Consider the following 24,846-nt stretch of genomic DNA (forward strand, 5'->3'; position numbering starts at 1 on the left):
TCTCCACCCGGAGACCAGCAGAAAACTGCGTGACTGAAAGCAGACAACCCACCGAGAAGAAGATCCTAAGAACTCTCGGCCATTTGGGGGGCAGGGTGGTTTTTCCAAAGATTATAAATATTGGCTAATTGATAGTCAAGTCGGTCTCTATGGGCAACTGTCCTCTTGACTCATTTCTCTTTCGCCCCCTTCCCATTAACCTCAGAATTCTCTTCCAGGTATTCCGGTTCGTATGTGGCCCCAGGCGGCAACACATATGTTTTGAACAGGGCCACTCTCATCCTGTTTCCATAAGTACTTTTAGTTGAGTGTCAGGTCCTGCAAAACTACAGTGCTATCCAAAAATGAATTTCTTCTAACAAGCCCACATGAGGGATGTATTTTTAACATGGTCATATAGCCAATGTTCCTGGAGAGATGTGCTGAGGTCCTGGAAACATCACCAAACTCATACTCAGCTATCCTGTCTCTCTCTAGACCTAGCCCCCATCATGACTTCTTGAACCTTCTCCCCTTCTTCCCTGCCTGGCTATGGAGGCTTTCAGGTTTCCTCCTGAATACTGTGTGGGTGGGCTCCAGTTCCCATGAGACAGACTCTGTTGCTGGAGTCTTGAATCACTGCAGATGATTTTCTTTCTTGTGGATGAAGAGTGATCTCATCCTGGGTTGTTGGGGAGCTCTGCTGAGGTCCTGCACCTAGACTGTAGCCACCTCTGTTCCTGTTTGTCTCTTTGATCTCCAGGAATCCATGATCTTCAGCCCAGAATGCCTGAAATACCTTGGCAGTGATATTGTCTAGAAAATTGTAGATCAGCTCACCAACTTTAAGGCCCTTACAGTCTAATGGGGTTGGGCAACCCATCTTTCCACCATATCTGCTCCAAGCTCCATCTTGCTGACCTGTCCTTTTTCCTGAAGTTGGATTCCTGACACCTGTGCCCTCATCCTTCAGTCCCTTCAGCTAATTTTAATAAATGCCTGTTGCTCTGTTTTGTGCCCCATATCTCTGTGCTGAGTGGGAGTCCTGTGAGGTCTTCACAGGATCTGGGAGACAGTGAGATTAATGACTTGTGTGGTCACTCAGAGTAGAGTGACAGCCCCTGATTAGCCAGGTGATCCTGGGAGAACCATTGCAACCTTCTTTTTATGATTCTATGCAGTCTAGGTTGACCTTGGTCTCACAAAGATCCATATGTCTCTTCCTCCCAAGTGCTGGAATTGTAGGTGTGCTCACCCACACTCAGTTTACTGCAGCTGTGTGAGACTGTGTAGACTGGGTTTGTCTGAGGGCAAATAGGATGTAAGCAGCCTTAGGCTTCACCAGATGGCAGGACAGAAAGGTTTACAGACACCTCATGTGTTGCCTCTGGGCTTTATCATAGGACTGTGGGCTACTTGTGTCCAGTTATAATAGTGGAGTAACTCAGTGATCACATGGTTATGCTTCTCAGATTCTCTTGGTTTCCTAGGGAGAGTCATCATTTTTTACATCGTCATTGACATAGCCAATTTCCAGGAAAGCCAGGTGTACATAGATAGACCCTCGTCAAAAACAAAACCAGGGCATGGAGAGATGGCTCAGCAATTAAGAGGTGGCTGCTCTTCCAGAGGACCTGAGTTCAATTCCTGGGGAACCACATGGTGGCTCAAAACCATCGATGACACTCTTCAGGTGTATCTGAAGACAGCAAAAGTGTAGCCATAGTCATAAAATACATAAATAAATCTTTAAAAGAAACCAGAAACTTAATAATAACACTTCAATGGGGAAAGAGATATATTTCCATGTCCAACTAAAGGAAAAAGAGGGAAGTGCTGGGAAGAAGGTTCGATGGGCAGAGTGCTACTGAGTGTTATTTGGGATCTGAGCTCAATTCCCAGAACCCGAGTAAACCAGACTTGTTAGCATGTGTCTGTAGTCCTAGTGCTCCTGTTGAGAGATGCAAGGAGACAGGTGAATTCCCAGACATTTTTAGGCCAGCTGGCCTGGCAGTACACAATGTCAGACACCCAGAGATCTGTCTTAAACGACGACTGATGATTTTCCTGTGATCTCCATGCACACTGTTCCATGTGATTGCCCACTCTCCCACATATATTCAAACTCTTAACAGCAGCCACACAGCTAAGAGGGAGAGGAATGGCAAGCAGTGTAAAGAGAAATGATGAAATCCATCAGTTATAAGGGACACACAGCACAATACCACAACTCTTTTTTTTAAGGGAGAAGGATGTAGGTCTTTATCTTATTTTATTTATTACAATTTTCTACAGATTAGCTACCGTGCAATATTCACGTAATTTACACTGATCATGTGCCAAAATCCGTTGTGTATTTTCTACTGGGATGTGGAATGTGGAATGGATGCTAAGATTTATCTCACAGTACTTAAATTTTGCACAACACATTGCCTCAGAACATCTAATTCATCTTTACAACTTTACATCTTTACGAGTGCTAGGACTTGGCAATGGAAGGGCTTGTATTTCCTCAGTTGTCAGGAGACTGGCTTCCTAAGCAGGTGTCTGCTCACACTCCACACCAGTTGCCACCTCCTTACTGAGCCAAATCGAAACTACATAATGAGAGGAACTCCTACAGGTGCTTCTCCATAAGTGATATTAGTAATATTAGTGTTTGTCAACATGTACTGGAAAACAGATTTGATCAATCTATACCACAACTCTTATTCTGTTTAAGTGTGGCAAACATTGTGAAGACTTGTTGAACAGAGCAAGTGCTGGTGAGTGGGCTGAGGGACTGAAAGTCATACAAACAGGACACATTGGTCAGTGTGTAAGACTGACAAGCATGAAGCTATTTCTCTGTTCATGTGTTTCCTGATGTGACCTAAGGCTTCCTAAGGAAGGCAGCTAGTCCTTGGGAAGTCAAATGTCTCCCTCAGGGACAAAGATCTCACAAGCAATCTAATGACTCCTGAGCAAATGACCACCTCCACCTTTTAATGCCCAAGACAGTGTCTTTCCAAAGCATCTTTCCAGGCATTGTCCTGAACCTGAACACTATTGAGATTATTCAAACCAATAAATCCAAGAGTTGTTTGCTGTGCCCATGGTTCCCCAAGTAAAGTTTGAGACTTCCTTCTCCTCCTCATTTTCTTCTGTCTCCTGCTCAACCATTGTCTGTCTGACATAGGTCTGTGTGTCATGACGTGTGTGCCTTCTCTTGCAATATGTTCGTACTATAATCCTTCATTGTTGACCTGTGCCATCATGTCTAGAAGGTAAAGTCTAACATGTAGAAATGAGACATGCAGGCCTTGATGTCTGGATATTGATACATGGAAGAGAGGGACAGGCAAATGCTCAGAGCAGCTTTATTTGCAATGGTTCCAACCAGAAGGCTGCTAAACGTCTTTGGACTAGTGACATGGGAGGAACTGCCTTAGAACACACGATCCCACATTTGTATTTTTATGGAAAATCTTCATGGCTATACAGGAATGAAAGACACTTATTTTATTTACAAGAACTTCTCAAAGGGGAAAACAAATCAACGAACACCAGGATGGGCAGTTAGGAAAGGGGTGACTGTAAAGGTGGGTACATTAGGAGCAGTGAAGATAGGTGTTCATTATTATGACTAAAGTGATTTCTTGGGTTTATACATTAAATAACACTTACCATGCCAGGAAGTGTTGGCACAGGACTTTATTTGCAGCACTTGGGAGGCAGAAGTAGAAATATCTCTAAGTTGGAGGCCATCGTGGTCATCTGGGAGACATCCAGGACAGCCAGAGATACACATAGGAACCTTGCCTCACAATACAAAACCACCACCACCAACATCCACAACAACAAACTTCTCACGTTTTATAATTTATGCACAGTAGAGGGCACATCAATTCTGCTTCAACTGAGCTTTAATAAAAGTAATAGTTCAGTACAAAAATTATTTTTTAAACCATCAAAAAATCTGATTTCCTTTATCTATTTGAAAATCAAATGCTCACTGGTCCCACAGTCTTTGGAAGATATGTCTTCTTTGACTGAAGCAAAGCATCATGAACAGTAAACACTGGCTTTGAGTTCCAGGTCAAGGGACTATCATATCTTTCTTCTTTCTCCACTTTTTGGCCTGTGTAGCCAGAAACGTTTGAATATTTGCTTATAGAGAATAAAACCAGAGAATGCCCTCATGGCTCACAGTCCTTAGAGCCTTTTTTGGTTTGCTACCCTCCACGTTTACTAATCAAACCTGGTGTATGGATGTAATTATTCCAGACTGCTATGGGTTGCTGTACACCTGATACCCTTGAAGCATTATACATGAAGTCATACATGTTAAGCTTCAAACACTGTGCAACATGATACACACCAGCTTCCAGAACTGAGCCTGCTTCAGTCACAAGGACCAATAGTGATAGGACTCTGGAAAGGTATTTGTGTAGATTACAAGAGCATTGAGGCTACTGACACCTCTCACATTCCTGTCACCCATAGCTCACATCTCCATGCTCATGTCCAGACACAATCAACTTGTGGGTGATGGTTGTATCAGAATGGCCACTTTGGCAGTAATCTCTGCTGTCAGTCATTAAACTGTCTGAACAAGTCGCACACTTCATGAACGACAAGGTCTTACTCCAAAGGAAATCTTATATCACAGGAGGGAGAACCAGTTGCTTAAGGTCTCCTAGAGTGTGAGCTCTTTGGTGTATAAAGAGGCTGGTTTTTTTGTGATGGTTTGTATGTGCGTGTCCAAGGGAGTGGCACAATTAGAAGTGTGGTCCTGTTGGAATAGGTGTGGTCTTGTTGGAGTAGGTGTATCACTGTGGGCATGGGCTTTGAGAACCTTAACCTAGTTGCCTGGAATACAGTATTGTGCTAGCAGCCTTTAGATGAAGATGTAGACCTCTTCCTGTAGCATGTCTGCCTGAATGTTGTCAAGTTCCTGCTTTGATGATAATGGACTGAACCTCTGAACCTATAAGCCAGTCCCAATTAAATGCTGTCCTTATAAGAGCTGCCTTGGTTATGGTGTCTGTTCACAGTAGTAAGATCCCAACTAAGACACCTTTTAAAATAGAGATGTTGGCGGGGTGCAGAGAGGGAGCAGAGACTGTGGAAATGGCCAACCAATAACCTGTCAAACTTGAGACCCATCCCATAGGCAAGCAGCAATCCCTGACACTATTAATGATACTTTGTTATGCTCGCAGACCCGGCTCTAGTGTTCGATTCCATAGCTGCCTGCAACTATTACAAACAGGGTTGCTGGAACAGAAGTTGAGGGATAGATAGGGAAGGTGCGAAAAGAAAAAAGGTCTGGACAATGTTTCACTGATCAAGGTCAGAACTTTAATGTCGGTCAGACTTTTTAACAGTTTGGGCAAACCCTTCCCTCCAGACTCAAGGAGATATCTGAGAAATCGTTGGCTCCTCTTCTCAGTGGGCGGCCTGCTGGGATTAAAGGACTTCGTGTCTTACAGTTCCCAGGATGTTTCCAGGTGAAACCGCCCTGAGGCAGCCTTGATTTCCAGGTGAAAGCAGCTGTATGGTTCTCAGAAGAACAAAGACCAGGGATAACACAAGCAAAATGCTGGGGGTGGCGGCCAGGAATGTCTGAGAAGACCAGCTCAATGCTGTGGGGGAAGGGACAATTTTCCCCTTAATTATTATTTTTTTTTTAAAAAAACTCAGTGGATAGATATATTCACCAAAGACAATGTGCTTTAACCAGTGAGGGAAATCAGAGGCCTTGGCCCCCTTAAAAATTAATTGACATCTTTTTCAGGGGAGGGGAAATAGACTGACTTAATAATTTAAGGACAGTCTTTCAATGTCAACCCCTATGCAGCTGGGCGTACTTTTCAGGGCAACTCAGAAGCAGGACATTTCCTTTTCGCTTGCAGTGCCTCGCCTAGCACCTCAAACTGATGTTCATGTTTGTTATATCAACAAACATGCATAGATCCGGTTCTATGCAGCCCCCTCTCTGAAGATCCACTGGTAAAGTAAATGTCCTGTGAGTGTGGCCTGGCGGCCTGCCTGCACAGCCTCCTGTTGGATCCTTAGAAGTCATTGCTGCAGTAGCACACCTTCGAGTGCTGTATCTGAAAGATATCTGCTTGAAACGCAAAATAAGAGATTAAAAGGAAAAACTGCTTGGAATGTGTGTTTATGTGCTTTTGTGCTTGTGTGTATGTGTGTGCCTGTGTATGGGCAGGTGCCAAGATGTGTGTTTGTGCATGTGAAGATCAGATGACAATTTGGAGGAGTTAATTCTCTTCTCCTACCAGGTGGCTTCTGGGATTTGAACTCAGGTCTTCACCTTTCATCACGACACCTTTAATCACTGACCTCCCTCAATAGCTTTCCACCTTATTTTTTGAGACAAAGTCTCTTATTGAACCTGGAGCTCACATGGGATTGAGCATGCACGCCACCATTCTCATGTGTGCTGGGAATCTGAACCCAGACTTTTATGCTTGCATAATAAACAATTTTCATACTTATTCATCTCTTTGGCTGCCCCTTTTTATATGTGTGATGTTGTGGAATAAGGGCTTTGCACATGCTAAAAAAAATACTCCACCACTGTTGTAGTGAACTAGTGACCAAATGCCAGAGAAGAAGCACCTTTCTGCTCACAGTTTAAAGAGACACAGTCCATCATGCCGGCAGCTCTGTTCTGTGCCCCATGTCTGTGTGCTGAACGGGAATCCTGTGAGGTCTTCAGAGGATCTGTGAGACAGTGAGAGTAATGACTCGTGTGGTTACTCAGAGCAGAGTGACAGCCCCTGATTAGCCAAGTGATCCTGGGAGAGCCACTGTAATCCTTTTATGATGCTATGTGTGAAACCCTAACTCAAAATGTGAGCCCCAACTCAATATTTTTACACTTCTAGCAGCTAGCCTAATACATAGAAACTTTCTCTTTTGCCCTACTGCCCCCAGCTTTGACTTTGAGATTACCCTAGAAGATGGCAATCCCTGACCCCAGACCTAGCCTGCCAGCGTCTTTACACAGCTGAGAGCTTTTGCTAAATCTTCAACCACATAATGGCCCAAGAATGTTGCCTGTTTGCCCTAGCCCCACCAAGTTCCTGACACATTTAGTGCTTTGTTAAATTTATAGCATCCCTGACACATTTAGTGCTCTGTTAAATGTATAGCATCCCTGATGCATTTAGTGCTCTCTTTTTTAAAAAAAATATTTTTATTTTCTATATTCTTTGTTTACATTCCAAATGATTTACCCTTTCCCGGATCCCCCCCTCCCCATATGTTCCATAAACCTTCTTCTCTCCATCCCTTCTCCAATCACCTCCCTCCTTTTTCTCTGTTTTTATATTCCCCTCCAATGCTAGATCAATACTTTCCAGGATCAGGACTCTCTCCGTACTTCTTCATGGGAGTCATTTGTTATGTGATTTGTGCCTTGGGTGTTCAGGGATTCTGGGCTAATTAATATCCACTTATCAGAGATTGCATTCCATGTGTATTCTTTTGTGATTGGGTTACCTCACTTAGGATGATATTTTCCAGATCAAACCATTTGCCTAAAAATTTTGTGAATTCATTGTTTCTAATTGCTGAGTAGTATTCCATTGTGTAAATATACGACATTTTCTGTATCCATTCCTCCTTTGAGGGGCATCTGGGTACTTTCCAGCTTCTGGCTATTATAAATAAGACTGCTATGAACATAATGGAGCATGTGTCTTTATTGCATGCCAGGGAATCCTTTGGGTATTTGCCCAGGAGAGGTATAGAAGGGTCCTCCGAAGTGTCATGTCCAGTTTTCTGAGGAACCTCCAGACTGATTTCCAAAGTGGTTGTACCATCTTACAGCCCCACCAGCAGTGGAGGAGTGTTCCTCTTTCTCCACATCCTCACCAACACCTGCTGTCTCCTGAGTTTTTGACCTTAGCCATTCTGACTGGTCTAAGGTGAAATCTCAGGGTTGTTTTGATTTGCATTTCCCTAATGACTAATGATGTTGAGCACTTCTTAAGGTGCCTCTTGGCCATCTGAATTTCTTCAGGTGAAATTCTTTTTTAGATCTGTGCCCCATTTTTTAATAGTGTTATTTGGTTCCCTGGGGTCTAACTTCTTGAGTTCCTTGTATATATTGGATATTAGCCTTCTATCAGATGTAGGGTTGCTGAATATCCTTTCCCAATTTGATGGTTGCTGTTTTGTCCTTTTAACAGTGTCCTTTGCCTTACAGAAACTTTGTAATTTGATGAGGTTCCATTTATCAATTCTTGATCTTAGAGCACAAGCTATTGGTGACCTGTTCAGGAACTTTTCCCCCGTGCCCATGTCCTGTAGGGTCTTCCCCAGTTTCTTTTCTATTAGTTTCAGTGTGTCTGATTTTACATGGAGGTACTTGATCCACTTGGAGTGAAGTTTAGTACATGGAAATAAGAATGGATCAATTCGAATTCTTCTGCATGCTGACCTCCAATTGAACCAGCACCATTTGTTGAAACGGCTATCTTTTTTTCCACTGGATGTTTTTGGCTCCTTTGTCGAAGATAAAGTGACCGTAAATGTATAGCATTCCTGACACATTTAGTGCTCTGTTAAATGTTTAGCCATACAATATCCTAAAAGTGTGAATGTTGGCTCTAGATAACCTGTTATCACCCCTGGAGGTTAGTTGGCTTCTCCATTCTTCTTGGGTTTATGGGGGTTTTGAATCATTGACAGGATGTTTAATGCACTGTCAAACCTCCCCTTTTCTTTGTGTTTTTTTCCTTTAAAAACCCCCGACCACCACAGCTCATGGTCGAAGTCTTCTGACCTTGCATGTAATATGAGGTTCGGCCCTAGTGCTGCACGAGATTCCCCAATTAACCTCGTGTGTTTGCATCGACAATGTCTCTCTTGATTTTCTGGGGTCGTCGCCTTTTCCCTTCTTTGGGGCTTTTCATTTGGTTCGTTGGCCGTGAAGTGACGACTACCCCAGATTCTCAGAGACTCCTCTTGGAGGTAAGATTCCATCTTTGTCTATGCCCTTGTCTGTCCTTGTCAGGGGCATAGACATGGTGTCCAGAATACCTGAAACTTTTGGTTCACAGTCGTCTGTGCTCATGGAGAGCAACAAACTCCCTGTCCTGGAAGGAAGGAGTGTTATCAGACAGACGTGTCAGGGGATAACTGACTATAGCCTCGGGAGACATCCTGGGAGGTCTGTGGGAATTGTGAGGATGCTTGGAAATCTCCCATTTGTGTACCGACTTGGACCCCGTGTCACTCCCTTGGAGGAAATATATCGCATCCTCTTGGCAGTCTGTTGAAAGTCCCACAGGAAGCTGTCACTGGCTGTGGTTTTTCTGTGTGTTCTGTTTGGTTTTTCTGTGTGTTCTGTTTGTGTTCTGTGTGACTTGGACGATGGGACAGACTATCAGCACCCCTCTTGGTCAGACTCTCGACAACTGGACAGAAATTAGAAATAGGCACACAATCTGTCTGTAGAAGTTAAGAAGAAAGGATGGAGAATGTTTTGTTCTTCAGAATGGCCGATGTATAACGTCGACTGGCCACCAGAGGGCACACTTGACCTGACTGTAATTTCTGCCATCAAGAACATAGTGTTGCAGGAAGGACCAGGATCTCACCCTGGCCAAGTGTGATCTGGGAAGACCTAGTACAGGATCCTCCATCCTGGTTAATACCTTGGACGTAGAAAAGCAAGCCAGGCTCCCGAGTCCTGGCACTATATAACTTGGAACAGAGAGCGGGAAACAAAAATGGCAGAGCCTGACCTGCCAAACAAAATTAATCTATCAGCTCCTCGCAAGATCTATCCCAAGATCGAGGGGACTCCAGAATGGCTTGATGTTTCAGCCCCTCCTGACTCCCCATGCCTCCTCAGAATCCTCAACAGGTTACCGCTGAAGGGGCGGCAGAGGGACCAGCCACCTGTGGGGGGATGCAGCCCCAGAGGAGAGATCAGCCACTACAGAGGGGCCAGCGCTGCAGGGGCTACAGCCACTGCCAAGGGGCCGGCGGTTGGGACCCGAATTTGATGTGCTCAGAGCCCCAAAGGACCAGACTCCACTACAGCCTTGCCTCTGCGTGCATACAGTGGCCAGCTCCAATATTGGCCTTTCTCCTCGGCCGATTTATATAATTGGGAAGCAAATCATGATTCTTTTTCAGAAAATCCCTCTAGCCTTAACGGTCTGGTCGAATCCCTCATATTCTTACAGGAACCAATCTGGGATGACTGCCAATACCTTTTACAGGTTCTCTTCACCACCAAAAGAAAGGGAAAGAATACTCTTGGAGATACGACAAAACGTGCCTGGACACAACAGCCAACCAACTCAGCTCCAGAATGTGATAGATGAGAGCTTCCCCCTGAATCGTCCTGAGTGGGATTTCAATAAAGCTGCAGGTAAGGAGCAACTGAGAGTCTACCACCAGGCTCTGGTGGCAGGTTTCCGAGGGGCAGGCCGACGCCCCACCAATCTGGCTAAGGTAAGGGAAGTTCTTCAGGGGGAAAAGCAGTCCCCCTCTGTGTTTTTAGAATGGCTTATAGAGGCTTACAGGTGTTATACTACTTTTGACCCTACTTCCGAGGATCAGCAGGCAGCAGTAGCCATGACTTTTATCGGGCAGTCGGCCTCTCATATCAGAAAGAAGTTGCAATGTCTAGAAGGCCTGCAAACCCTGTCCTTACAGGACATGGTTAAAAAGGTAGAAAAAGTATATCATAAGAGAGAGTGAGGAGGAGAGGAGAGAGAGAGAAAAGAAGGAAGCTGAAGAGAGAGAGGACAGGTGGGACAAGAAAGAAATTTGAATAAGATTCTGGCCACAGTTGTAGACAACAGGGAAGCTAACAGAGAAAAGGAGAAACTAGACAGTCAGGGTACCTGGGAAGCTCACGGTCGAGAAGACCACAGAACCCTGGAGGACTCCCACGTCAACCTTTAAATAAAAACCAATGTGCTTTGTGTAGAGAGCTTGGACATTGGGCAAGGGACTGCCCAAAGAAGAAACATAAGGCACCCAGTGTTCTCACCATGGAAGAAGATGAATAGGGGAGACAGGGCTCGGATCTCCTCCCCGAGCCTAGGGTAACCCTAAAAGTGGAGGGGACCCCTATGGACTTTCTAGTTGACACTGGAACAGAATTTTCCGTCTTAAAGAAGCCTCTAGGACAATTAAAGGATAAAAAGACTATAGTAATTGGGGCCGTGGGTCAAAAACCATATTCATGGACTACCGACATGAAGGTGTACCCAGGAAAGTGACAAGTAACCCACTCTTTCCTTGTCATCCCAGAATGTCCCATGCCACTACTGGGGAGAGATTTACTAACCAAACTAAAGGCTCAAATAATTTTCTCCTCGGAAGGAGCAACATTTGATCGGCAGACTCCCACGTCTATGGCCCTGGCCATAAAGCTAGAAGAAGAATATAGATTACATGAGCTTCAAGTCCCTGTGACTGAGACACTAGAGGAAACCTGGCTGAAAAAGTTCCCTAAGGCATGGGCAGAAACGGGAGGTTTGGGGGAAGCAAAACGAGTACTCCCATCATCATTAACTTAAAGACTGATGCAGTTCCTATTGGGGTGCGGCAGTATCCTAGGAGTAAAGAGGCTCAGGAGGGCACCACACCTCACATACAGAGGCTCATGCAACTAGGTATCGTAATACCCTGCCAATCTCCCTGGGAGATTCCACTACTGCCTGTCAAGCAGCCTGGTACCAACGGTTACCGGCCAGTGCAAGATCTTAGAGAAGTTAATAAGAGGATTCAGGACATCCATCCTACTGTCCCTAACCCTTACAACTTGCTCAGCTCTCTTCCTCCTCACAGAAAATAGTATACTGTTCTTGACCTAAAAGATGCATATTTCTGCCTGAAGCTGCACCCCACGAGCCAGCCGATTTTGGCTTTTGAATGGAGAGACCCAAAGTTGGGACAGGTTGGACAATTAACTTGGACACAACTGCCTCAAGGGTTCAAGAACTCCCCAACTCTCTTCGACGAAGCCCTCCATTGAGATTTGACTCTGTTCAGATCAGAGAACCCCCAAACAACTTTGCTGCAGTACGTTGACGATTTGATTTTAGCTGCTGATAATGAACAGGAGTGTACGCGGCGGACTGAGTAACTGCCGACCGAGTTGGGTGAGTTGGGGTACCGAGCTTCAGATAAAAATGCCCAGATATGCCGAACAGAAGTCACTTACTTGGGATAGACTCTTAAGAAGGAGAAGCGATGGTTGACAGAAGCTAGGAAGAGAACTGTGACCCAGATCCCCACTCCTACTACCGCAAAGCCAGCGAGAGAATTCCTGGGCACTGCAGGTTTCTGTAGATTATGGATTCCAAGATTTGCCACCTTAGCAGCACCCCTTTACCCTCTCACCAAAGAAATTGGGGCTTTTTCATGAACCCCTGAGCATCAGAAAACTTTCAAAGAAATAAAAAGTCTTTACTCAGTGCACCAGTCTTGGCCTTGCCTGACTTAACTAAGCCTTTCACCCTCTAAGTGGATGAGAGAGCAGGAATTGCACAAGTGGTCTTGACCCTGTAGCCAGTGGATGGCCATCTTGCCTGAAAGCCATCGCTGCAGCAACCCTACTGCTCAAGGATGCTGACAAACTGACCGTAGGACACCAGGTAACTGCAGCCCCCTGACAGGTGGATGATGAACGTCCACATGACTCACTATCAAAGCCTGATGTTAACTGAGCGAGTGACTTTTGCCCCACCAGCTATCCTCAACCCCGCTACCTTAGTACCTGAGGCAGAAGACTCTCTGCCTGTACACAAATGTATGGACATCCTGGCAGAAGGAACCAGAATGCTGAAGAACCTCACAGACCTGTCCTGGCCAGGGTCCCTTAATTGGTATGCAGATGGCAGCAGCTTCGTGGTTGAAGGTAAGCGGAAAGCTGGGGCAGAGGTGATGGACAGAAAACAGGCCATCTGGGCCAGTAGCTTGCCTGAAGGAACATTGACTCAGAAGGCAGAACTGATTGCACTAAACCAAGCCCTGAGATTGGAAGAAGGGAAGTCTGTCAACATCTACAGGGACAGCAGGTATGCTTTCGCCACCACACACATACATGGGGCAAATTACAAACAGAGGGGGCTACTCATGTCAGTGGGAAAGGACATTAAAAATAAAGAAGAGGGGTCTTGAGAGAAGGCTCAGGGGGTAAGAGGACTGACTGTTCATCCAAAGGTCATGAGATCAAATCCCAGCACCCACATGGTGGCTCACAACCATCCATAAATATATCTAGTGTCTAAACACAGCTAAGGTGTACTTGCATATAATAAAAACAAAGAAGAAATCCCGAGTTTACTAGAGGCATACATCTACCAAACAAATTGGCCATTATACATTGCCCTGGCTACCTAAAGGGCCAAGATGCTATTGCCAGAGGAAATCAGATGGCTAACATGGTGGCCAAACAAGTGGCCCAAGGGACCATGATCCTTATAACCAATCAAGGGGCCAAAGAGTCCAAAAACTATTACAACATCAGAGAGACCAGTTTCAGATACACTCCTGAGGATCACCATCAGATGGAAAGATTAAAAATAGTACATAACTACACCCCCTATGGAGTAGCAGAGACAGTAGATGGGAAATCTATCTTACCCTGAAAAGAGGGACAACACTATGTCAGCAATCTACATCAATTGACCCACTTGGGAGCTAAGAAATTAAAAGACCTTATACTCCACTCCGACTATCATGTCATGGGCCTCTCAGATATTGTTAAAGAGGCAGTACAAAATTGTAAAGCTTGTGATTTAACCAATGCTGCACATCATGTAGGCACACCTGGTAAGCACCTGCAGGGAGATACGAGAAGTATTCTGGGAAGTTGACCTCACAGAAGTCAAACCAGAAAAATATGGTAACAGATACTTGTTTTCATAGATATTTTTTGAGGATGGGTGGAGGCCTTCCCCACAAAAAGGGAGATGGCCAACATGGTGGCAAAGAAGATATTAGAAGAAATTTTTCCAAGATTCGGCATCCCTAAGGTAATTGGATCAGACAATGGCCCTGCTTTCGTTGCCCAGGTAAGTCAGGGACTGGCCACACAACTGCGGATTGATTGGAAATTACATTGTGCTTATAGACCCCAGAGTTCAGGAGAGGTAGAAAGGATGAATAGAACATTAAAAGAGACCTTGACTAAATTAGCCTTGGAGACCGGCGGGAAAGATTGGACAGTCCTCCTTCCTATTGACCAGTCCTGAGTAAGGAACACCCCAGGGAAATTCAAACTCACACCATTTGAGCTCCACCATGGGGAACCAACCCCTTTGGCAGAAGCAGGAGGGATTTTTGACACTGATGGTTTTTTCCCAACGCCTTTTAGCCCACTTAAAGGCCCTTGAACTTGTCAGAAAGGACGCCTGGGAGCAACTCAGAGGTGCCTACGAGCTGGGACCACTGAGGTGCCCCCACAAGTTCCAAGTGGGAGACTCTGTCCTGGTCTGTCATCAGTGAGCAGGAACCCTTGAAGCCAGGTGGAAAGGACTAGGCTGGCCTTGAACTATTAGAGATCTGCCTGGCTCTGTCTCCCAAGCACTGGAATTGAACGTGTGCATATGCAGAGGAGTCTGTGCATGGTAGGGAGCTGTGTGGAAGCTCAAGACAGTGTGGGAGTCAGGTCTCTCCTTCCACCACAGGGATCTTGGGGGCCAGATTCAGGCTGTAGGTTGGGCTGGGTGGTAAGGACCTTTTTACCCACCAAGCCTTCTCACTGGCTGTTGTGTGACACTACTTCCAGGAAGACGTAAACAAGTCATTATTCACTAAAGATAGGGAGTCAGTAGCGAAAGGACAGATCCCACAGAAGACCACAGGGTGACCCAGTGGGTTCTCCCGGGGTTACTGACAGGAGCAGAACTGACTCAAAGACAGCTGCAACACTAACACTTACATCAACATGGGTGACAATTCACGAAGCTGGGAGCCTAGAGCATCCTGCACACCCTGCGGAGAGTTCAGTGTGTTGGCTTGGATGTCAGACAGAGAAGGATCTGGGAGGTCATATAATACTGATTCCTTCTGGCCCCTGGTGGCTCTGACTCTACAGGCTGGAGAAAGCAACTAAGTCCTTGAAGGCACAGTAGCTTATGTCACTCTGGAGCAAGTCCCCAAAGAACTGTGTGTGTGTGGGCAGGGGTGGGTAGCTGTGTTCTAGGGAGCATAAACTGTCACTCATGTCCTGCTCAGACTTTGAGGTCTCACATATGACACCGGCAGGCTCATGGGGGGCTGGGACTCTATCTGCTTGAGACCAGGCCTACCTAACCCATCTGTCGCCAATCTCCTGGGAAGCTCAGGATTCTTAGTTTTTGTAGTGCGTTGATTAAGTCCCAGGCCAGCAGGAGCTAAGCTATGCAACAGATGGAGACACTCTTTTTTTTTAATCTGTAGAAAGAAGCATGGTAGACAAGACTCCAGGTCCCACATGTGTAGTGAGGAGAGACAACACATCAACTTGACAGTCCCTAGACCACCCCTAGGTCCCAGAGAGGCAGGAGCCCCCCCCCCATTAAGAAGCAAGCTGTGGCTAGACACTGGTGAGGTGGAGGCCTGGTTCACAGACATCAGGCCTCAGTCTATGCAAGATGGCCTCCTCCTGTGCTGTTTGGTTTGAATCTGGTTTCCTTCTGTACACAGTTCCTGTGCTGGAAATTTAGTCCCCAGTGTGGTAATATTAGAGATGGTGTCATGAGGAAGCAGGATGATTATGTCTCTGGGGTGTTGCTCTAGGAAGGGACAAATCCTATAGACTGGGTGAATAAGACCCTGGGTACTTTAGGCCGGAGAGCACTCACACACTGATGTGGCCACATGACTCATGCTATTTCCTGACTCCATGCTGGTGAGTGGGTTCTCAACAGAGGTTAAAAAGTGAGGCTGCAGTTCTGTGGACCTGGAGCCTTCAATATGATGAGTTTTTCTTTATAAATACTCAGCTTGTTATTTTATCACAGCCTTAGGAAAGAGAATAATACACTTTACTCTTTGCAGCGCATGCCCTGTAATGAGAGAGCCTGCCCCCGCTGGGCCTTCCATAAGCCTCTGGATCCTGAGGAACCTATCTGTATTCTTCTGGGTATGCCTGGTGGTGGGAAGCCTGGGACCCTTGTGAGGACGTGGCTCATTGATGGAGCAGTAAGTCACATGACCTTAGGACTGGCCACAAGGCAACTATTTGCTGACCAGTGTGGGAAAGGACTTCCTGCCACATTCAAGGAGCAGAGCCACAGGACACGTCCTAAAGCTCCAGCACCCTGGGTCCAACTCCGTGTAACACCCTGTGGGAAAGTAACTGGGTTCAGAACTGGGTATTTGATATTAGGACAAACTGAGTTCTGGTTCTGGCCAGGTTCCACACTGATTTCAAGGCTGAACTTCTGTTCACTGTGATGGGTGAGACACCTCATGACAGCTTTGCCGATAGGGAGTTTTATTTTTGTCTTCTAGATGGGGCACAGAAGCCAAGACAACAATGGATGCCCAGACAAATGCACACACTGTACAACTGGCTCATGTCCCAACACTGGAGAGCAGGGACAGAGTCTGCTGTTTAGAGCCTGTGTGGTCCTCAGCAGACCCTTTGTGTCCCTCATCCTACTCAGTTCCATGTTCCTGGGGAGTTCAGTCTAGGAGGTCATGTATGTACCCTGTGGACCCTGTACCATGAGAGTGACAGACACTGTGGTGCAGTGAATTTGGTCTCAGCATTTTCTAATGCATTCTGCAGGGCATTTTGGCAGCACCACAATTGAGAAGTGGCACTTTAAAGTCCCCCTGGTTGTCCCTGCAGTATCCTTCAACCCAATCAGACCCAACCTGGGATCTAAAACTCCAGGCTCCCCTGTGAATTGCAAGGCTTTTATTGTTGGATTCCTGTTTTTAGACACTGTGGGGCAAGGGGTCATGTTTTCTGCATCATGCAGGTGAGCAGGCAAGTGGCTTCCTTGAGTCTTCCTTGAGAGCAAAGAGGTTCCCATCAACAATAGGGGCTGGCTTTAATTCTTTCCTGCAAAGAGAAAGCCAAATGAGGCCTCAGAGGGAAAGGAGAACTCATGCCCCACTGACCATGCACCGAGAAACCTCCTGGAAGGACCTGTAGCCTGTTTGCAATTTCTCTTGTGTCTCACAAGGACCAGGGAGCCTGGTCCCCAACCTGTTGAGACTAGCTCTGTAAAGAGCCTCCAATCCAGCCAGATGGGAGAGGGCACTTTGTAGGACATCATATTTACCTGTGGGACAGAAAGGGGAGGAGCTGACAGGGCTCCATGTGAACCTGTGGGCAGCTGGTGCCCCACAGGGAACTGACTCCTGTCGCATGGAGATGATGCCCCTCAGAGTTCTGCAGCTGAGGCAGTGAATTGTCCTACCAGTTCTAGGGACAATAAGGGTTCTCTTTAATTCAATCCTCGAATGCCCCAGGCCTGGCATCCACACAGTGGCCTTGGATGTACAGAGAACAGGAAAACAGAGGACTGTTTTGGAGCTGGTGTGGTAGGCTTGATAGGTCAGGATAAAAGACCCAGGCTGGTGAAGGGTGCCAGGCCCCAAGCTTGTGCAGCTAGACTTGGGAGGCTGTGTCAGGAAGACTGATGGAGGCCACACTTGAGCTGGAGTCTAGTGTGGCTTGTCTGAGCTGAGCAGCCCGGCCCCATTCATGCAGCCTGAGAGTCCCTTCCTGCCCCATCCTCCTGCCATCCTCAATTAGGTGTGTCACATTTCTGTATTCACAGAAAAGCTTCAGATGTGGGGAGGGGCACAAGCCCCACCCCTAGTCAGACACAGAGACTCACGATGACATTGGTTATGTGTGTCTTGTCTTCCTCTGTCAACTTGCTATCGACACAGTTCTTCATTCTTTCAGCCTCTTCCAGTAAGTCAGGGTTATTAGTGTATGCTTTCACATGCTGAAGATAGTCCTTCGAGTTCCCGTGAAAAAATAGTTCAACTTTTCTCTCTATTACTGGGCAAAGGCCACAATCTGGAACACAAAAACAAGGTCACCCTCCCTTGAAAGTCAGGCATCAGCATAGACCAGGGGATAGAGGGAGTAAGAGCCTGGAGAGCCTGCATCCCTGTCCCCCACACATTAATACTGACCTCCTCCTGAAGTCAGGAGCAGGGCAGCCCCGAGGAGCACCAGAGCAACAGCGAGCTTCATGGTAATGGCGGCAGGTGCTCCCTCCCAGCTTGGTGCTCTTTTATCCCTGCCCTGGTCTGCTCAGTAGGCAGGGAGGCGCTGTGTCTGAGCCCCTCCAGGCTCCTCCCAGGACACATCTTAGACCTTCCTGGGACTCTGAGTGTCCTGGGAAGGTGTGTATTTTGGCAAGACAATAAGATCCTGGTCAAAAACCTGGCTTAACCTAGTCCTGTTCTTAGTGATCTTAAGGTCACAATTCATGTGATGGTCAAAGGAAAGTATGACTAGGGAGAGAGTGAAATGGCCTCTCAATCATACCGTGAGAAATAAGGCCTGTGTGCCACCATCACAGTGGGGACCTCAATGTTTAGATAAGAACCTTGCTCACAGTCTGTGTCTAGACAAGGCAGACTTCACACCACTGTCCATGTGACCCCTGCCCTGTCTCTATCCTGCCCCTGTCTTCCATTTGCTTCGTGGCTTCCCTTGAACAAGTCTCTTCAACCCAAGCTTCTCCTGCTGTTATAGGCATCTCAACTTGATCTATCTTTGTTGATTGTGTTGTTGAGATAGGATCTCTGTACACAGCCCAGGCTGTCCTGACACTATGTAGACCAGGTTGGCCTAGAACTCACAGAGGTTTTTGTGACTCTCTACCACATGACTGCTGAAGTTAAGGCAAGCACTGCCACAGTTGGCTAAACTTGACCTCTTAAACCACAGTTTGAGGTTTATGTTTTGTGGTTTTGCGTTCCTTATTTCCTCTCATTCATTCTTTCTTTTTCTTTTTTTAGACAGGATTAGTCTTGAGCTTGTAACCCTCCTGAGAAAGTTTTGTGTGTGTGTGTGTATGTGTGTGTGCGTGCGCGCATATGTGTGTGTGTGTATGTGTGTGTGTGTGTGTGTGCGTGTACACATGCCGTATGTTTGTGTGTGGTGGATTCAGGTTTCCTTGGGGCTGGTGGTAAGCACTGACAAAATCTGTTTACAGTGGCCAGCTATGGTGGATCATACCTTTGATTCCAGCTCTTAGGAGGCAGAGGCAGGACAACCTCTGTGAGTCAGAGGTCAGCCTGGTCTACTTGGAGAGTCCTAGGCCAGTCGGTATTATACAGGGAGACCTTTTTTTTTATAAACATCATTAGTGTGTTCATTAAGTTCATGCTGCAAGTGCCTGGTATTCATTCTCTCAGAACTAAGCAAGGATATTTCAGTTTGGAGTGACCTGGTGCCCTAACTGGCCACTGCCAGACTATGTGTTGCTGCTCTAGCTACTGTGAGTGCTGGTCCAAAAGCCAGTGTGATGGCCATTTTGAATATTCCACAGCATCTTTGGAAAAAGTAGAGTCCAATCTCAGCGAGTTACCCCAGCTCCTGAAGGTTCAGTGTCTGTCCATCTGTGCCAGTGTGTCCAGACCAGCTTTGCTACCACAGAATTCCAGATGACACTTCAACCATCTCTACCTTGGCCGGAAGTGGAGCACCTGCTCTTCCCACCGATGTAAGCAGCCTGCTTGGGCCCACTCGCTCAGCCAGGATACACACTCAAGATGGCTCCCCTGGCACTGACAGTTTGGCCTCATGAAAGTCTTCCATTGAGCAGTCTGATTCTTGTCTTGCTATCAGGATTATGGGTTGAACAGACGGCAGTGGAGGAGGCAGCAGACAGCAAAGGCTGAGGCATGGGTGAGTAGTCATTAGGCTTAGCTGTGAAATAGGCCAAGTACCTTGAGCCTGCTGCCCTGTGGTAGTGGAAGCATTTGACAGGGGTGCAGGGCAGAAGATAGAAAGGGCGGGAATGAAGAGGGGGCAGAGGCAAACTCTCAAAAAGGACAAAAGGGACTGAGAGGACAGACTCTTTAGTTCCTGTTTGCCAGAAGAGGTCTAGGAATCTGTATAGACTTTGAAGATTCCACCAGGGTCTAGAGCCATCTCACTGCACAGTGCCAGGGAGGCTAGGCTTCCTGTCCATGCTGTGGATGATCTGCTGCATAGGTAGACCTCAGCGTTCCATGCTAGTGTGAGGACTGCTCACCATAGGGCACCACTTGTGCCTCTACCACGTCCAGCTGTTGGGGTTGGTCTCCTGCTGCTGTGCATTCCAATGCCATGATCTGGATGCCCCCACCCTCTGATTCTTGGGTAATCTGGTAAACAAAATCTCACATATGCCAAATGTTGCTTTGTAAAATCTGCTCATCTTAGTCTGTGACTGGTTAAAAAATGTGTCTTTCTGCCAGTGTTGGAGAAAAGAGTGGTATTTTGGGCTTTGTTTTTTTCACTGGGGTGGGGGACATATGTAGGGATCAGAAGACAAGAGAAGAGGAGAGAGGAGAAGAAAGAGGATGGAGAGAGAGGAAGGATGCCATGAGGCCTGATGGCTCAAATGCACATGACCAGGAGCAGTGGGGCTCGCTGACAGTCTGATGGAGGAGGAATAATGGGGAGCAACACTGAAACAGTAAGTAACACGGGGCCTATGGATTGGTCATAAGTTAAAATATTACAGAACCTGCCCAATCTAGGCTTACAGCACTTCAAATAAAATTCCAAGCCTTTGTGTTTTTAATAGAGGCTAGGTAGAATATATACTTCATTTACAGCAGGCTTTGGCTCACTGCTGCCACATGTGGTGGGCAAAGAAAGAGACCAAACTTAGCCCCAAATAGCATTCCCTTGCCTAGGCACAATCACTATCTTTGTGAATAAGAGGATTTGAAGTGGGAACTTAAGAGGTCATTGAAGAGTTAATTGTGTTGGATGTTGTTTTGCTGGAGCAAAGATGTGAAGGAGTGTTTTCCTGAAGTAAACAGGTGTGAAAGGCAAAGTCAGACCCGTGTTGGAACATTTGGCTGAAGCAGACACAGGCAAAAGGATTTTCTGCTACAGCAAGCAAGTGAAAGGACATGGGATGAAGGATTCTTTGATAATGACACACATGTATGGGTTTGACTTAAATGTGTAGTTGAGCTCTGTTTGTCAGGACTGCATAGGAGAAAGGTACCAAAATACTTCCAGTGGTGTGTTGCAGAGTGATATCAGATGAGACAGACACACATCTGACACAGGACCCATGGGGGACACATGGTTCTTGGAGGGAGTATAAATAGAGCTTGACAGGCAGTGACAGAGGTTGGGCTTGATTTGCTGGTACAGCTAACTGTGCAAGTCTATTTGGTCTTGGATCTCTGCTGATCTTCTCTTCCCTAGGAGAGGCACACAAGAGAACCTCTCCTGGGATTCTTCCCCAGCCCCTCCTGCTGACTGAACTTGCAGCTGGGACTTGGTTGTCTCTGCTAGATAGTGCCACCACTACTCATTCAGGCTTGCTATCCCAAATCTACCGAAATGGACTGCTGATCTTTCAGTGAAGTGTTTGTTAGTGGATTAAGGTACTGTTGTCGACATGTGAACTGAACTGGACTGCTGATTTCCAGACAACATACACAGCAGCTCCTCCCAACAACCATTTCCAAACAGGTTCACACCCCTCATAGCCTTTTGTTCCCCACTACCTCTGGTGGGTGCTTGGTTAAAAGGGATGTTAAAGTGTTTAAGAATCATCATTAATACTAGAGTGTGAAAAAAATTAAAGTTACAGGGATCCAAGGCATTCAACTGGGGATCATGGGAGAGAAGGGCCACATCTTTACTTCATTTCTTTGGACTTTGCCAGTCAACTGACTGCACTGTGTACAGATGAACCTGGAACTTACCATTTACCTAGCATGTTTGTCATGTGCAATGCTTCTGTAGGAGGAAGGACACGATTTTTCCATAAGTTAGAGCCAAATGAGAACCAGGGCCTTCATATGCTCTGCTCTCCCTGCCTGAAATGATTTTCCTTCACCTGTCTGGGAGATTTGTCACCTAAATTCCCAGACAGCATCTAAACCAGAATATCTGAAGGAGGGCCAGGTATGGTTTCAACATGTCTAGGGCACACACCAAAGACCCGTGTCGAGCCTGGGTCCCCAGTGTGGCAGTGCTTAAAAGTGTATGGCAGGTGCTTGAGAAGTAGGGTGGAGTCTCTGCTCTCTGTCTTCCATAGTCCCCTGCTGCCCTTCTGTTGTGCACCCAGTGAACAAACAGCACCAGGCCATGGATACCTGAGGTTGTTCTATATTTGACTTCAAGATTGTAGACCAAGAAGCAAATTAACCTCTTTATAATATACATTACCTAGTCTTGTGTCTTTTGTCATAGCAACACAACACAGATTACAACCCAGCAGGGTACATGATGGTTCCCTTGTGTATAAGAAATCTCCCCACCTCCACCATACTGAAGGTTCTAAACTCCACTTCCTCTTTCCTAGCTTCTCTTGTATTGGATGCCTTTTGTTGTTCTTTAGATGTCTCAAGGCTCTGGGGAGCAAGGACATCCTCTCTCTCAGGGTTAACACACATAGGAGGTCTTCACATATGCTGGTTAGACTGGCTGAAGGGCTATCTCATGTCTCACAGGTCTATAAACAAGACCCTTCTTAAAATGTGCAATACCATCTTCCCTCATAACTCAGGCTTGGCCTCAAACTGCTCCTCCTGCCATGCCGATATTCCATAAGTCTTTGTGTTTGTGTGATTTGTTTGGTATTTCATTTTAAAAGTAAAGTTTGTAAGTGTTTTGATAAGTCAGAATTAAACAGTTTGTTGTAAAAGGCACTTGACTGTCACTTTCTCTCTATCAGCTGATGACAGAATGAAGTTTGCTGAAGACTTACTGGTTAGCTGTGCCAAACAGGATTCACATCCGGTAAGTGTTTGGGCAATTAGGTGCCAAGTTCTGACATCTACTTGTGAACTGTCTGCTGAGCCCACTGGTGTTTGCTTTTATGGTCTTCCATGTTCCAAGGGCTCTGGAGGCCTGTAGAATGTTCCCACTGGGGGCCTCTCTCATCTGTACAGGGTTGGCAATGGGGACAAGCACAAAGTGTGGCTAAGCCAGTGTCTACTGCTGGGTGACCCTACACTACTCTGTTTTCTGTCATGGTGTCATATCACAGCAACAGCAATCTTAACTAAGACACATGGCACACATATGTGTATGCAACAGGTGGTCAGGGACAGACAGTGAGCGCCTTCAGTTGCTCTCCACCCTATATATATGTATGTATGCATTTTACATACATATATGTGTATATACATACACATATAAATGTATATTTAAACATATGTCTGTGATTTATCTGTTTTATTTAGTTTTATTTTATGTATGAGGGGATTGTGGCTGCCTGAGTATCTTATGCAGTCATGTTTGCTTTCCCTGTGGAGGTCACAGGAGAGCACTGGATCCCCTGGAACTGGAGTTACAGATGGTTGTTAGCTGCCCTGTGTGTGATTGAAATGAATCTGGGTCCTCTTTATAGCTGAGACCACCTTATATTTTTTGAAACAGGGCCTCTTATTAAGCCTGGAGCTTGTTGATTTGGCTAGATGGACTGGCCAGTGAGCCCTGGGTGGACTCTTTGGGACTGAGGTTACCAGGGTGCAGTTTGTGCCTGGCGGACCTCACAGGTTCTGAGGGCTGAAAATCAAGGGTTCAAGTGTGTGCACCCAGCAAATTTTCCAATGACTGGGCCATCATGTAGAACTTTAGAGCTTGTAATACAACTCACACCAAGGGAGGTCAAGTCCTAGGAGGAACATCTATAGATCCCCAGGAATTCTTCTGTAAGATGTAAGAACACTGACTTATATCCATATTTATTTATCTGACATGCAACCACCACACCAGCATATGTGATTTCTCTTTTATAGCCCAATCCAATATCATGTTATTTAGTTTGTTGTTCAGAATTTTGATATTCATCCATTAGTAACTTTTTTGAGCTTCCTCATGCCAGTTTCCACAGACATTTGTAGGCATGTGTTCATGTGTTTGTGTGCTTGTGTGTATGTGTTTGTGTGTGTGACTGTGTATGGGCAGAGGTGCCAAGATGTGTGTGTGTGTTCACGTGAAGGTCAGACGACAATTTGGAGGAGTTAATTCTCTTCTTCTACCAGGTATGTTCTGGGATTTGAACTCAGGTCTTCACCTTAAATCCCGACAACTTTAATCCCCGACCTCCCTCAACGGCCTTCCTCCTTACTTTTTGAGACAAGGTCTCTTATTGAACCTGGAGCTCACATGGGATTAGGCATGCACACCACCATTCTTATGGGTACTGGGAATCTGAACCCAAGCTTTTCTGCTTGCATAATAAACAATTTTCATATTTATTCATCTCTTTGGCTGCCCCTGTTTACATGTATGGGGTGCTGTGGAATAAACCAAGGGCTTTGCACATGCTAAAAGTACTCCACTGTTGTGCCTATCTCGACCAGCGAGGAAAGACGCAGCACACGAACTCTTCTTTAAGCGGTTTATTCAGGAACCTTGAACAATCTTCTGACCCCCGAGGCACTTCCCCTACCCCCTTGAATATATTATAGTGAGCCAATCCCCATGAGCCCCGTAGCAGATGCTCATAGGCTGCAGCATGCAGAAGCATTCTAGGCGGTCAAGCTCTTTGAAACAAGGACCTGCCCATTTGTCGGGCAGCGAGCCTGGTGCACAGCCAGGCGCCATCTTTAGGGCTCGTCAAAATGGCTCCCCACAGTTCTCCCTTTTTTATTTTATTCATAAAAAGCAACAGGAAAGAGTAGAGGTCCAATCTCTGTAACCATTTTAAGGACCTTGTACCGACTCATAGC

At 46.2% G+C, this 24,846-nt stretch overlaps 1 protein-coding gene across 1 annotated transcript; it reads right to left on the reverse strand.

The window, feature by feature from the left end:
• Nucleotides 1-16,990: 16,990 nt before the first annotated feature.
• LOC127682684 (major allergen I polypeptide chain 1-like) lies at nucleotides 16,991-18,172 on the reverse strand. The gene is made up of 3 exons (XM_052179240.1): nucleotides 18,112-18,172; nucleotides 17,805-17,992; nucleotides 16,991-17,020 (listed from the first exon to the last, which is right to left on the reverse strand). Exons 1-3 carry the CDS (start codon nucleotides 18,170-18,172, stop codon nucleotides 16,991-16,993), a joined length of 279 nt encoding a protein of 92 aa, XP_052035200.1.
• Between the last annotated feature and the right edge of the window lie 6,674 nt (nucleotides 18,173-24,846).

The sequence above is a fragment of the Apodemus sylvaticus genome, chromosome 1, assembly GCF_947179515.1.
Source record: "Apodemus sylvaticus chromosome 1, mApoSyl1.1, whole genome shotgun sequence".
In the NCBI taxonomy this organism is placed as follows: domain Eukaryota; kingdom Metazoa; phylum Chordata; class Mammalia; order Rodentia; family Muridae; genus Apodemus; species Apodemus sylvaticus.